Source organism: Triturus cristatus, chromosome 4_2 (assembly GCF_964204655.1).
Source record: "Triturus cristatus chromosome 4_2, aTriCri1.1, whole genome shotgun sequence".
Lineage (NCBI taxonomy): Eukaryota > Metazoa > Chordata > Amphibia > Caudata > Salamandridae > Triturus > Triturus cristatus.
The window spans coordinates 703,192,804-703,207,679 of NC_140586.1; the positions used below are offsets into that span (position 1 = coordinate 703,192,804).

At 43.6% G+C, this 14,876-nt stretch overlaps 1 protein-coding gene across 15 annotated transcripts in view; it reads right to left on the reverse strand.

Moving 5' to 3' along the window:
* ACOT11 (acyl-CoA thioesterase 11) overlaps window positions 1-14,876 on the reverse strand; it is a 749,239-nt gene that overhangs the window by 84,461 nt on the left and 649,902 nt on the right. For all 15 annotated transcript variants that reach the window (XM_085602549.1, XM_085602548.1, XM_085602556.1 and 12 more), the window contains one exon: window positions 10,750-10,833. In XM_085602549.1, coding sequence (XP_085458675.1) covers window positions 10,750-10,833 — 84 coding nt within the window. The remainder of the gene's footprint in view (window positions 1-10,749; window positions 10,834-14,876) is intronic.

The window sequence follows — 14,876 nt, forward strand, 5'->3', positions numbered from 1 at the left end:
CAGATGAACTGTCGAAAGAGTCAGAAGAAAAATCATCTCAACTCACATAATACCCAGAAGTGGTTCATCAAAAAACTGGTGCCTTAGGCACCGCAACAGGACTGGAAAAATCCATAAGAAGTGGATCCAAAAAAGGTGGACCTGTATAAACGACAGCCACAAAAGACACAGTAGTCAAAGCAGCATTTACTTCAGTCATGCTGCTGGTAGTTGTAGAGGATGCAGAAAGTAACTGTAGAGCATTCTCCGCCACCCCCCACCCAGCTGGGGAGAAACAGCTTTGGTGGTGCTCACAAGCTGCAGTGAAATTCCCTATATGGTAGCGAAAGGAGTTAGGGAACTACCAAGGACTCTTTGTGGCCTACTGTTAAGAATTGGCCACATGATGCAACTTGATGTTATCAATGGAGACAAAACCATTGTCTTTGGAACCAGGGAGCGGTAGCAAGATTACAGTTCTTGTACCCTGAATTCCACATACTGCCACCGGTGCTCGGTATGATGGGCCAAACTCCTTTACCGCTACCTTCTCTCACACAAGATTCCCAAGTTGTGCAATCCAGCAAGAAGGTTCTAGTTTCTCCTTGATTCCTGCAGAGGCAGATGTCTTCAACTGTGTGTTGGACTGCGTGTCACAGAAGTTTTGTAGATCCTGTAAGACAGCACAACGATCATCTACACCAAAATGCGTGCCTGCCGCCACAATGTCTGGAACGTCAAAGTCTGGAACATACATTCGAATACCAAAGAGGACCTCGTATGGGGTCCGGCCACCCAGAGATCTTTTAGGGAGATTGTTAAGTGCTTTTTGTACCCCATATAGGTAGTGGATCCCACTATGCCCAGTGGCTAATGCCCTATCTGTTAACGACTGCTTTAAGTCATGGTTCATCCTCTCCTTAACAAAATTGCCTTCAGGCCGATATGGAGATGAATGATGCACCTGCACACCGGGAAGCCATAGTAACCTTATACGCTTTTGAAGTGAAAGCCGAGACCTGGTCCGAGTAGAATGTGCTGAATGCATGTGTCCCAATAAAGACTTCCATGTCTTTAATAACAGTGCGAGCGTCAGCTGAACAATGGGGCCAAATCCAAAGCAATCTGGTGCAAGAATCAACCGCAACTAGGATACATTTAAACAAAGTATTCCGAAATAAGAGGACCACAATGGTCCAAATAAATGCAGCCAAAAATGTTTGCTTAAAATTAATAGGTATGTCTATAGTGGATTAGCCATGTGGAAGCTTTAATTTGTTGACAAATGTCACAACAATCGATATATTTTGGGGCCTGTTGATATAAACACTGCCACAATAATGTTGCTGTAGCAGCGAAATTTTGACGGTCACACCTGCAAGTGCTGAAGTAACACCTTCTAAAGCTAGTCTGCGGTCTTTGTTGGGAATCAAACAATCACCAACCCCTGGAATTGTTACAAAAGGACTGTTATGTTCACTTAAGTGGTATGTATATTTAGTAAGGGGCCCGTCTTTGTTGGCATTAACAGCACTCCAGATGCCATCATCTATCCTCGTTTTAGAACGAGTAATTGCAGCAACAGTAGGAGTCGCAACTGCTGATTTGGCCACTTCATCAGCCAGAGAATTCCCTACAAAGCATGCTTCCACATGCTGGTGACTCAACGTATGAATAAGGTGAGTGAGTGGCAGACGATTTTTAAGGTCTGCCACTTTCACCCAAAGCATTTTATGCTTGATTGTGTTGCTTTTAGAATCATTGAATCCATTCTGACTCTAATAATGTAAGTTATCATTAAAGGACTTGACACATTATTACGAATCACACACTCTAAGCGTGAGGAATTCAAGATCCATATGTTCAAGTGCAAGACGCAAAGCTTTCAGTTCAGCCAACTGCACATTACAGTCCCCTAAGGACTGAGTTCAAGTTTTTTGCGTTTGGAAGTTTCCGGCCAACATTACACCAACTACAGTGGCACACGCCACCGAATATTGCTGTTTAGAGCCTATAGCAGACTGGGCTAAACCATTACTGTAAACAATATATTTATACTGTTCAAGAGGCAAGACTGTGCTGGGCATGGGATAAAACACGCTCATATTGTAGAAACTCGTGTCTGTAAAGACGGGTGAAATACAAAGTCGACATTAACATCTGTTAAGGATATTGCTCATTGTATTAATCTAGGATGGAGGGATTTTGTTTTTGGAACACTAGCTTTTGTGACAGCTTCTAAGGTTGGCACAGGAGAAATGGCTATAATGCATTTCCATTGTTCAAGTGTCTGATATTTAAGAATAGCCATCATAACCACAGTCAGTATTTTTGCAGTGGATGCAGAACTCATTTTCGCACTGGAATATAAATGCGATTTATATGCTATCAGCACTGTTTCACATTGGTTAAAGTTGATATACGTAAATCCAATTGGACCTGGTAAAACACGGATTACTAGGTTTGTGGTATTTATACGTGTATTTAAGTGATGTGTTGCAAATAAGTCAGATTGTAAAGATCTGAGTGTTTCAGTATGTTCAGATGTCCAATGTGCTGTAAAGTCAGGGTGAATCCATTTTTAAAGTGGTTTGATGTGTTTTGCATCGTCAGGATTGTAAGTTCTGCTGAAATGAAGGAATCCTAATAAGGATAGTAATTTCTTTAAAGTATTTGGACGTTGCAACTGTGCACATTTCTCCAAAAGGTGAGGGGCAAGAATCTTAGACTCATGTGTAAGTTCATATCCTAAGAAAAAAACACTTAGAAATCCTATATGAGATTTCTTAAAGTTGAACTTCTAGCCATATGCAGTGAATCCTAAAATTGTGCGATCCACTCTGGCTAAGTGTGGGTTGAACTTCTCAGCCGTGAGGTAGATATCATCGACATAGGACAATGCATCTGGGTTAAACTCATGCAGAAATTACACTATCTGGGCAGCAAACAGACCTGGACTGTTCTTATATCCCATGGCTAGTCGTGAAAAACAACGTTGAAAGGTAAGCGGCGAAAAGGCTGTCGTATCGATGCTTTCAGGTGTAAAATTTTGGCTGAAAAAACCCTTGGAAATATCCAGGGTTGTTTAGTTTGTTTTTTTACGGACTATATTTTTAATTAGTGTGTGTATTTTGAATTGAATAAAGTTTGTGTATGTCTGTTTAAATGTCTGTAGTCCAAGACTATGTGATATGAATGACCCTGTTCCAAAACAGGAAAAAGGGGATTATTCATTTGCGCGACACAGGGTTCAATTACTCCCTTATACTCTAATTGAGAGAGTATTTCTCGAACAGGTGCCCTTTCATCCCATTTAATAGGGTATTGTGGTTGCACTTGCGGGTTGGACTGTATGGGTATAACATAAGGAGAGTCCTTATCCCAACCGACATGATTGCAGTATAAAGCCGGGGCTTGTGCAAGAGTCCATTCTGCTGCATAGGCTTGTTTGACTTCATCAGGGACAAGAGCAGAAAAAGTAGGAAGTATGACATACTCACCTTGTGGGGATGTTTTGACAAACTGAAGGGGGCCAATCGTCCTCCGCCAAAAAGATGTCATATGACAAAGTTACAATTTCCCCGAAAATTACTTCAATGGTGCACAGTTTGTCACCCTCAATTTGTATATCCAAATCATATAATCGGTCTGGAGGGGCTACATGCCTATCTGGGTTTTCAACTGTAACAAACTTATCAGTTGCTCCAGCTGACCGAAACTCCTGGACAAGGCAACTAACATTACGCTTAGCGCTTAGGCATCGTGCGCTTTAATTCCTGCAGAATCTCGCGTCACACTTGGATATTTTAATACCCCGTTTTGCTGTATATGTTTAATTTTTTATTTCAGATTATCCCCTGTTAACCCACCTCATCTCCGCATACCTGCATTGTAAATTGTCAGACACACCGCGGCTTCAGCGGGTCCCCAGCGCGGTGTAACCGATACTTTGCACCATCTTGGGGGTAGGAAGGGACGTCTGGCGGGCGCCATTATGGTTAGCGGTCTAGTAGTCAGGCTGACACGCTAGACCTCTATATAAAACCAATCATGCAAGCGCATACTATGCCAGAGTCCAGCCCGTCTGCGCCCGTCCGTGCTAAGGATGGGCTAGGGGACGGGCTGGGCGGAAAGGCATATGGACATAGTGGTGTCAGTCATGTAAGTTTTACGTACTCATATCAGGACTTAACTGCCCATAGACCCCCACGGTTACCTTGTCACTATTCTTGCCTTCCGGAGGCTCTTTTGGATTCCTCTTGCTGTTGCCGTTTTTTTAGAAATTACACGTCATCAACAGAATGTGTTTCCAATCTATGCCCTCCTACTAAATCTCTCTCTATCTCTACTACCGCTAATGAAAGCGGCTTTCTCATCAATGCAAGATCGCTGGTGAAGAACAATATTGCTTTTAGCGAGTTTGTGTCTGTAAGAAAGCCTACCTGGGTTTTTATTACAGAAACTTGGGCCTCTGATTTCTCCGGGCCTGATCTGGTGGACGCCATTCCTGATGGTTATGCGCAAGCCAGGATGGACCGAGTGGGACGCAGAGGAGGAGGGCTGGGGATTCTTTATAAGATATCCCACATCTGTCGCATTACTACCCTAACTGCCCCCTCAGATACTCTTCAGGCCCTACATTTCTCAATAATTTCTCCCCGTGCTGCTTCTTGTGGGCATACTGATTTATAGACCGCCAGGGCCCAGAGCAAATTTCAGCCAGACCCTGTTTAATATCCTAGAACCCTATTTTGGCTGTGCTCATCTGACGGTTCTGGGAGATTTAAATTTTCATCTTGAAAACCTAGATTCTAGGGAAACTCTCTCCCTTTTGGATTCGCTGTCCGCTTGTGGCCTTCAGCAGTTGGTTAAAAGTCCTACCCATCAGGCGGGTCACATTCTGGATGGGGTGTTTTTAAATGATCTTAGGTTAACGACAGACTTGCCTATTCCGTTGGTTTTGTCTGATCATTTAGCTGTCCCCCTGGAACTTCAGGCCTCTCCTGCAGATACTAAGCCAAGCGATCCTAGTAAGAAAGAACCTAAGCGAAATTATAGGAGGATTTCCAACGACACCCTTGCTCCTCTAATTTCTAATATTGCAATTGCCACAGCGAAGGATGTTAGTACGGCGGCGCTTGAACTGACTAGTTCTAGCACCGCGGCAGTGGATTTGTTGGCCCCTGTCTCTTTCGGCTACTCCGCCAGGAAGAGACCTTCGGCCCCCTGGTTCTCAGAGTCTCTGAGACTCTTAAGGCAGGGCTGCAGGAAGCAGGAAAGGCTGTGGCGGGCGAGTTGGGATTATCAAGAGAGGGAAAAGCACAAACTTCTTCTCAAAGGGTAATCAAAGTAAAGCAGGAGTATTTTTCTAATTTAACTGTGGCCCTTACCTCTTCCAGAGAACTCTTTAGAATTGTAGACTCTTTGTGCGCCCTGCAAATGCCCGACCCTATTGTTAGCTCCCAAGATCTTTGTGACAAGATCGCCCAATTCTTCCACTCTAAAATAGCCGACATTTATTCGGCCCTTGAATTGCAAAGGGCATCAATGCCTTCCCCCCCGCTTTGGTCACATCCCCCAGAGGATGTGGAACCTTGGCCTCCTTTGCGAGCCTGTCTAATTTTCCACCGCTCTCCCTACAACAACTGGACCTGCTCCTAAGTAAGACTAGGTCGGGGTCCCCACTGGACCCATGCCCTCTTAAAGTTCTTAAAGATTGTAGGGAAACCCTATTGCCCCCTCTCCTGGACATTATGAACCGGGCGATGCAGGAGGGTATTTTTCCTTCCCCGTGGAAGAGTGCTGTGGTTAAGCCACTCTTAAGGAAGCCAACATTAGACCCTGAAATCCTTAAGAATTTTCGCCCCATTTCATTGCTTCCGGCACCAGCAAAGATGCTGGAGACTCATCTAAATCAGCATCTGGCGGCTTTTGTGGATACTTCGGGCCTTTTGGATCAGTGTCAGCATGGCTACCGGAGGAGGTGCCACAGTACGGAGTCGGCTCTCACAGTAGTGCTAAACAACATCCGCACTGAGGTCGACCTGGGCCAGACCACCCTTCTGGTTCTGCTAGACCTGACAGCCGCCTTTGATACCCTATCTCCCTCGGTTCTAACATCTCGTCTTAGTGAGATAGGGGTGGAAGGTTCGGCACTGAGCCTTCTGGCCTCCTTCCTCGATCAGAGGGAACAGAGGGTCAAATTGGGAGAGTATCTATCTCCATCCACACTGGTGCAATGTGGGGTTCCACAGGGGTCGGCTTTAAGTCCGACCCTCTTTAATATCTATGTGGCCCCACTTGCCGGGTTAATAAGATCTTACGGGATGGAGGTGGTATCATATGCTGACGACACCCAGATTATGGTGTCCCTCTCCCACTCGGTCAGTACCTCCGCTCTCAGCTTAAGGAACTGCATGGAGGCAGTCTCTCAGTGGATGAGTCACAATTCACTGAAGCTGAACGGGGAGAAAACCGAGGTCCTTGTTTTTGGTGGAAATATGGACATTTGGTCTTCTGAATGGTGGCCTCTTTCTTTGGGAGCGTGTCCCACACCTACGGACTCGGCTCGTACCCTGGGAGTTATGATCGACCCCGCTCTTTCCATGGCTCAGCAGGTAAATAGGACGGTTGCTACTTGCTGGGGCATCATTAAGATCCTCAGGAAAATTAAACATTACCTATCTCTGCAGGCTCGTAAACAGATTGTTGTTGCACTGGTCGCCTCACGGCTTGATTATTGCAACGCTCTCTATGCCGGCATAAATAAGGGCCTCGTGCAACGCCTGCAAACTGCCCAGAATGCGGCGGCTAAATTTGTGCTAGATTCCCTTAGGCTTTCTTCCGCTACAGCTGCTAGGAAGAGTCTACACTGGCTCCCGATCCAAGCCAGGATTGCTTTTAAGACCCTTTGCCTGACTTATGGGGCGCAATCCGGCGATGGGGCTGGGGGGGTGAAGGATCTGCTGGCACCTTATGCCCCTTGCAGAAACCTCCGCTCTTCGAGAAAGAGCCTGTTGTCAGTTCCCCGTTTTCGAAGAGTTAAATGGGGAGGAAGGGCTTTTTCGTCTTTAGCCCCTAAACTGTGGAACACTCTTCCCCCTGAAATCAAAACTCAACATTCTGTACTGACGTTCAGGAAGGCATTAAAGACATGGCTCTTTGCCAAGGCATGCCCGTAATTTGGTTCCTGGTCCGTATTATTTTTCTTGGTTAGGCGCCTTGATGCCTTTGGGCTTAGTAGCGCATTATAAGATTTCCTTTCATTTCATTTCATTTACTTTCTGGAGACTTTGGCATAACATAGTGACTTTGGCCGTGCTGTCGAGGAGAGTCAAGTCACTGCTCAACTCCTGTTCAGGAGGAGGGTCCTCAATGTTAGCGGCATATTTTGCAGTTATAGCCGCAACCTTCTTTTTCTGAAATTTGGGTTTGAATGGAGGAGTTTTTCCTCATTCTTACACTTTACGTCAGACAAGCGTTGAGTCTCTTTTCGGTTTTACGTACTCTTCTTGTCTGCGCTCAAATTACCTTCCTCTCTTGTACTGCTTTTCAGATGAGTCCTGCAAGGAACGAGGAGAATGTATATTAGAAATCCGAACCCTGTCTGGAGCCTTGATTTTAGTGCGATCATGAAAATCGTAGCACCTCTCAGAGGGCTCCAGGGGTGGAGAACGTCTGCGAGATTTACCTTTCGGGGGTTGTCTAGATTGATCTCATGTTTTTTTTTTTTTTAACAAACTCCTGGGTCTGCTTGGCTTTCTTCTCAGTACTAGATTTGCCAAGTGGTGGTTTAGTAGGTCTGGTTCTCAAATTATTGCATCCTAAGGAAATGTACATATCAGCAATAATTATAGGTAATTCACGTCCACGGTTGGCTTGGGCAACTGCTGCGATATGCTGGCGTATAGCCAGAGATGCTGCTTCACCTTTAATGCTAGACAGAATCATTGCTGACACCACAAGAACATTTCCCATTAGCTTCAACCCCAAATCCAGGGCAGCAGCTGCCCCATGTTCGTTCTGTATTTATTTTAACATATCCGCCAAGACTGATATGGACTGAGTGCCATGACTGATGGCATTTACTGCGACACAGACTGTCCTCCAAATGTGACAGTCACCTATAGCGGGAACCATTCAATGGGGTAAGCACATAGTCAATATTCTGTGCTTGTCTTGTGGTCCCGTAAGGGAAAACACAGCTTCAATTTGGTCGATTTTTTGGGCAATCCAAAATCGATCTGCCTCACAATTAGTGGGAATTTTGATCAAACTGGGACTTACTGTTAGCATTGCTGGGGACCATGCTTGCCCTGGCAGGCCAGCCCTTGTTGGTACAGCCAACAAGGTGCACAACACATATTGAGTTAAGCATCTATAAGTCTAACTAAATTAGCATACAATGATTGTAGCTGTTGAGCAGTAATATTTGCATAATCAGGGTATGGGGTGTATCCAGCTAAAGCTGACCAGGTCGCCCCTTCATTACTTATGGGACCTTTATGTACTGGTGTAAGTTCACCCCGAATGGCACCCCAGAACCAAGTGGTGTGTTCCCAGTGTGAAAGTGGTATTTCTAAGAGAACATACGCTCTGTAGATTACAGGTGGTTGAATAACTGTATTTATGAAATTTGTTTGATTGAGCATTCACAGCCGAAAAATTGACCCAAGAATAAAAGACTTCACAGCGATAGCCATCGTGGGCTTCAACCACAAAAATAAAGTCACCACCTGCATTAGTAAGGCCATGTGCAAAAAAAACGTACATGGACAGCAGGTCTGCTCTTAGCAGCTATTGCAATACGCTGTGGCTACGCCATGATAAAAACAGCAATAGAAACTAAGTGACAACACTGAAATGGGGTCATTCCTTTTAAACTTTCAAGCTTGAAAAACCAACAGAATTAGGTGCTTCCTAAAACACTGTGGAGGATTAATCCCCAAAACCACAAAAGTCTCCAGTGGTAGGTGTCAGAGGTACTACATAGGAGACCCGTGAATAAAGACCAGACAGAAGTTTGGAAGCGACATGTTGCAGGGATTTGGTTGGAAACAGAACTATGCCTGGGATCACAGAACATCAGTATGTAGGGACTGAGTCATCATACCACATCAGTACCTATGGGCCCAAATCCTGACTATCTCATGGTGCATTACCTGCCCTCCTAACCTTCTCAGAGTAATAGGTAATTTAGCACCCCAAAACACAACACTATTTCCCTTGGGAACCATGGTAATGGATCATCACCTTTCGTTCTTTTACTCATGCATGTCCACAATAAACAGAAGAGAGACCAGAGAAAAGTTACAATATTTATTGAAACTACTGTGCTCTATCATGACATATACAACTGGGCAGTGTAATTAGTATTACTAATAAACTGGATACAATGAAAAGCCCTGTAATGGCAAATGATATATCTCCCTAAGCCTACCCACACTACATGAGCACAGTGATCTCTGGGATTAGTACCCGGCCCCATACCTGGCATTTGTCATTGGCTGGTCAGCATCTCAGATTGCGCAGGGCTGGTGCGCTCATCCAGGGAAACTTTTCTCTACTAAAAATCATCCTCTCGGTTTTCAAAATGGCAAGCCCTGGCTTATATGATAAGAAATGCCATGTTAGAAAACAGTAGCTGGGTATCTCGGTTAGGTCTAAATGTTAGAATGTGTTAGTGACTGACCACCAGTTGCGGCCAGCACGGATCGGGGGCAGGAGGGAAAGGGGTGCAAGAAAAGAAGAACCCCCCATCTCCTCACCGTGTCCCTCGTTCGTCATCCTTCCTTGGTCTCTTCCAGCTGGAATGGACCAGGAAGAACCCATGCTCCCCTAAGCCATTCACAACACTCCAATGCAGCGTTGTGATTGGTCTGAGCGCCATGGTTTGGCACTCAGACAAGCAGTGGGAGCCTGGGCATGTTCTCCACCCAGGCAGTGATACAGCCTGGGTGGAGAACATGCAAAGTGCACATGACTGTTTGGTCGGCCCTAGACAATGTTGATAATGCCTAATGGATGTTAGATGTAACTAACTTCCTTCGCTGGAAAGCACCCGAGGTCCTCAGCTTTGAGGTTAGTGAGCCAAATGTTCCAATATAGGAGCCGTATCTTCAAGCAGCTCTCAATGTCACCAAAGCGTCTCTTTCCTTTGTGTATGGGCCCCCTCACAACCCGGATTTCTCGCCGGTATGTGTTGCTGGGTTTGTGATTTCTAGGACTATCTAAAGTCTTTTTTTTATACACTAAGTTTTTTTCACTCAAAGTTAACTGAAGACCCAAATTAACACACTTTGCAAAGAATGTGACCTTTATCCAATCCATTTCACTTCGGTAATTTTTCCCCCCAGGTGAGTTTTCATGCCAATATCCCAAAGTGGAAATGTTTGCAAACGACACAAAACTGAAACATTTTCAGAAGCCCTTTGCAAAACCTGGTCACTCCGCACACCTCTAATTACATCTTCCATTCTCCATTTCTCAACTATCTCCTCTACAGAAGTATCACGTATCTCATGGAATATGTTCGCAAAGATACGTAAAATAAAATATGACCTCAAAGAGGGGGGGGGGGGATGAATGTTTACCATGCAATAGCAGCATTCGACAGAAACATATTCATGTATTGTTCAATTACTAATGCCAACGAGCATAGAATCAATACACCATCAATGTACAGCCAACCATTTTTAATACATAAACGCACCTGACTAAGAAGCAAACAAAATATTAGAGCAGTACACGTGAAACTCTTTATTGCAGTACCTTATTTACTTCTGTTGCAAGCATCCAGTTTGACTTCGATACGAGTATCTTAAGCGAAGACACATTGTTGTAGCTCAAATAAACCTAGAATTAAAACGTTAACTCTTAGCCAGTGTTCATTGTAAACTTTAGAGCAAATATCAGCGTCATCAGAATGTTTTATATACAGTCACATGTGGTGGAAAAAACACTTGCAGGTGCTGGTTTACAAAGATTATAAGAGGAGCAGACAGGGACGAATGTAAATATACAAATCTTGAGATTCTTAATTTAAGAACAGGAATGTGTGACTGCTGTACACCCCCCCTCCCCGGACACACGGACAGACACACACACACGGACACACACACACAGCTTGAAGACCTACACACATACACACCGCTTGAAGACCTACTTTATGCAATGGCACGAATTCAGCTGAAAAGTATTCAGCCTCCTAATAGACCGAACCATGACCTGCAATGCATGAAACCAGAGTTTCTGTATAGTATGTCGGCTATCAGTGCACCACTTAATTAACACAAACATTTAGTAACGATCTAAGATGGTTTGTTGAACAACCAGGATACAAGAGATTTAAGGCCCAGGGACACTAAGCCAGGTCTCAGTAGGATACTGTTTTAGCTATGTGTACTGTTATATATTGGCATCTTGCACCGTAATAAATTTACAAATCAGTATTTTCTCAGTTTGAGCTATGAATTTAATTCTGCCCCAATCATAAAAGAATGGTATAATTGTTACAAGATCTCTTTTGCACAAAAATATAACCATACATTTATTCCTTAACCTTCACATTTGGTAATATTTAGACTTAATTAAAAAGGTATCCCCACACAAATCAGAAGCAATTCAAACAAGAATTGGTTGACAAAACTATTCTATTAAATATTTACCCTTCTACTATTTGATATAGGTCATTTTAAAATACAATGCAACCATTACAAATCTCTTCCCTGATGAAGGCCATGGGAGCAGATCCTGCCTTACTGTGGCCAAAACAAATGTATATGCACTTAAAAAACGATGGAAAATAATCAGGATGCAAGAATTATTGCGCAGTTAAGTAGTCGCTGACAGGGAGTACATAAGTAGTCGCTTCCTTTCAGGTGCTGTGAAAAACAGACCGGCGACTAAGCGGCTGAGGGCAGATGTCAATGCGGTTTACTAGGAGGTCAATGTAACCTCTTGAGCCGTTTCTCCCCCCACTGCGGCTTCCCTGGATAATATTTGGGGTTGGATTTACATGTTAAGGTAGTCGATACCGATTTGGTGCAGAGCTGCCTAGACCACATCCCTGAATCAGGGTAACATACCAGGGTGTATTGTGTGTTGCTTTCTCGAACCCCTGTGACCCATTTTTCTACTCCTAAAATCTCCCCTGGTCCCAACGAAACACCATAGGATCCACTAGGGACCAATTAAGCGTGAAACATGTCGACCTGATTAGACCGGATTACTCATCTATCAACACTATTCCCTCAAAGTTGCAAAAACAGACAAACCCTCCTCATTGATAGCAGGGTCACAAGTTCCTTCTTTGCCTGTTTTTAACTATATCGTACGGACTCGAGAATAAATACCTCTGAGGGTACCAGTACAGTATTTTTAACTCACATGCACCAATCCCCACACACCCGCACTCACCACTGCGGCTTTCCTCTAAAAAGATCTCTGCCAAAGAGCCCTCTCGGGGGCCCGTGGGGGACGACAGCGCCACCCCCCACGAGGAGCAAAACGCCCAATGATGAAGCATGACACCCTGATTGGTGTGTGAGGGCAACTCTCCAATTAGGAGGAATTCCCCATTATACAACCTTCAACCATAAAGGAAGATCGGCACCTCTTCACCTATACTTCACGCTGCCGAATGAGCTAGATATCATTTATAGGAACAGTTACCCTCCAGTGATTGACACGTCTTACCTTGGGAGCACGGGTACTGGACCTTTTTGGCCCTTAGCTCCACGTCCCTCTCTTTGTGCATCAGCTGTGAAAATTACCTCATGGGTCCAAACCAGTACTAACATGACACACTTGTGAAATATTATACAATTTTAGCATGCATTTGTTAATCAAAGACTGTGAGCGTGATGGACTCAGATTGCTATTCTGGGTATCTTGAAAAAAGATGCAGCACAACATTTAATAGGAAAAGAAAATATGAAGTAAAAATCCACAAACTGTGTGACTACACTTGGTTGACTATAATCCGATATAATTGCCAGCCTGTTGATGTTGTTTTCTTACTAGTTGTAAAATTTGTTAGCTAAGCGTATTGCCTACTTATGATGAATACTTCCCGGCTTATAATTTTTACTATTTTCAGTTCCTTCATGAATACTTCCTATCTTTAATTTTTATTATTTGCAGAAACTTTAATGGCCGTCGATAAAAAGAAGCTTCTAGTTTAACAACAAGAGCAAATGCAGCTGGTGTGAAATAATTTGATGCCTAAATATAGCAAAGATAGAAATGCCCCAAAAGGCAAAGTGGGGGGCACTGCTATCTGAGCACTATGACAGCTGCTTTATTTCAGGCCCCATGCTAAAGCTTCTTTGTCACTCCTGCAGTGTCATCTCTGGGGCTCAGCGAGACCATTTTCATGCTGTGGGTGCTAGGGCATATCATGTATCAGAGGATTCACTTGCTGGAGTCCGGTGTTGCAGCAACATATGACTATGGGGATCCAACTCGAAGGCAGACTCCGCTGGTGGTAGGTTGACTGTTTAGAGGCATGAGACCATGACGTATCTCCAGATTTACATCAACATACCCAATTTTTTAAGCCATAAGCTTACAGTGGGGTTGGCTATTTCAGATTTTCTCATCACACAGTGTTAAACACTTGGGAGTATCCTTGTAGCAGCAATGCCATAAAAACATGAAAAGAAGCTAGCAGGAGAGATCCCATCTTTAACCACAACATGGGACCATGGAGTACCTAGACCAAGAAAAGGCAGAGTATGAACAGGATTTGTTCAGGAGGAGAAAGATGCTCCTTATCTCCATTAACTTCATTTGCGCTAATCCAACCATAACGATGGCAGCATTTAGAAGGATAACAGAGTGGTGAAGTCCAAGATGGAGGTATTGTCCTAATGGTGACAGGAAAAGCTATCCTCCGTGCTGCAGAGACTTTAAATGGGTGGTCGGCAGAATTCCAGCAATGTTTAGCCCAACCATCGTCACACTGGAGAATAAAACTAAGACTGTTGAAAACAACTATAGAAAGGTGCATATATGAATCATGGGTCTGCATTTTGATCTAGGATTGGATGGAAATGTTTTAATAACAGTGGGTACATTAATTGAGCAGTTACTGGGGGCTCAGAAGGGTAAACTTTGGTAACTGTGATGAAGCCCCTTAGACTGAGCTATATAACTGCATCAGTAGGAGTTACTTTGAGAATCAATACATCACATCCAATACATTGGGTATTAAGAGTGCCTTTATATTGCATAACCATTACAATAGTCATTACACCACAGGTACGTTTTTAAAATCACTTTACTACATATGTATTCCTACATATATTCACTTAAAACACAGTAAAAGCGGAGTTATGTTGTGAATTAAAAAAAAACCACTGCAATTCACAAGTTATGGTTAGGACTGCAAATCATAACTCATAAAACAAGGAGGCAAACAACAGCTTACATACCAAATGCAAAGCTTACGGCCTTAACCTTGATGTGAAAGATTAAATTATAAATGTGAATATTCTTAAAGATGAGATTGCATATCATATTACCATTAACACTATGACAAAGAAGACTCTGAAGGCAGCCATAACTTTACTTTAACTGTGGCTTTTTCAGTGAATTTCTAAGGTTTCTTTAGACATACGTTAAGGAGTTGTATCCAAAGAAAACCAAAACTGGACTTTAACCTTTGTTTTCTCCAGTTAATTTAGGCAGATGACGGAAAGTTTGGCGGAAGGAGTTGCAATGTTAAAAGGGGAGGTCCCAAAACAGATTTTGACCCCAATACATTTTACATAGACTTTTTTGCAGCAGACGTAGCACAAAAAAGGCACTTCAGAGTTGCACAAAAATTGACAGGGATGTTGAATGTAATATGCAGATGATCCATTTATTTTTGTGGCAGCCAAATTGGTTTCGTG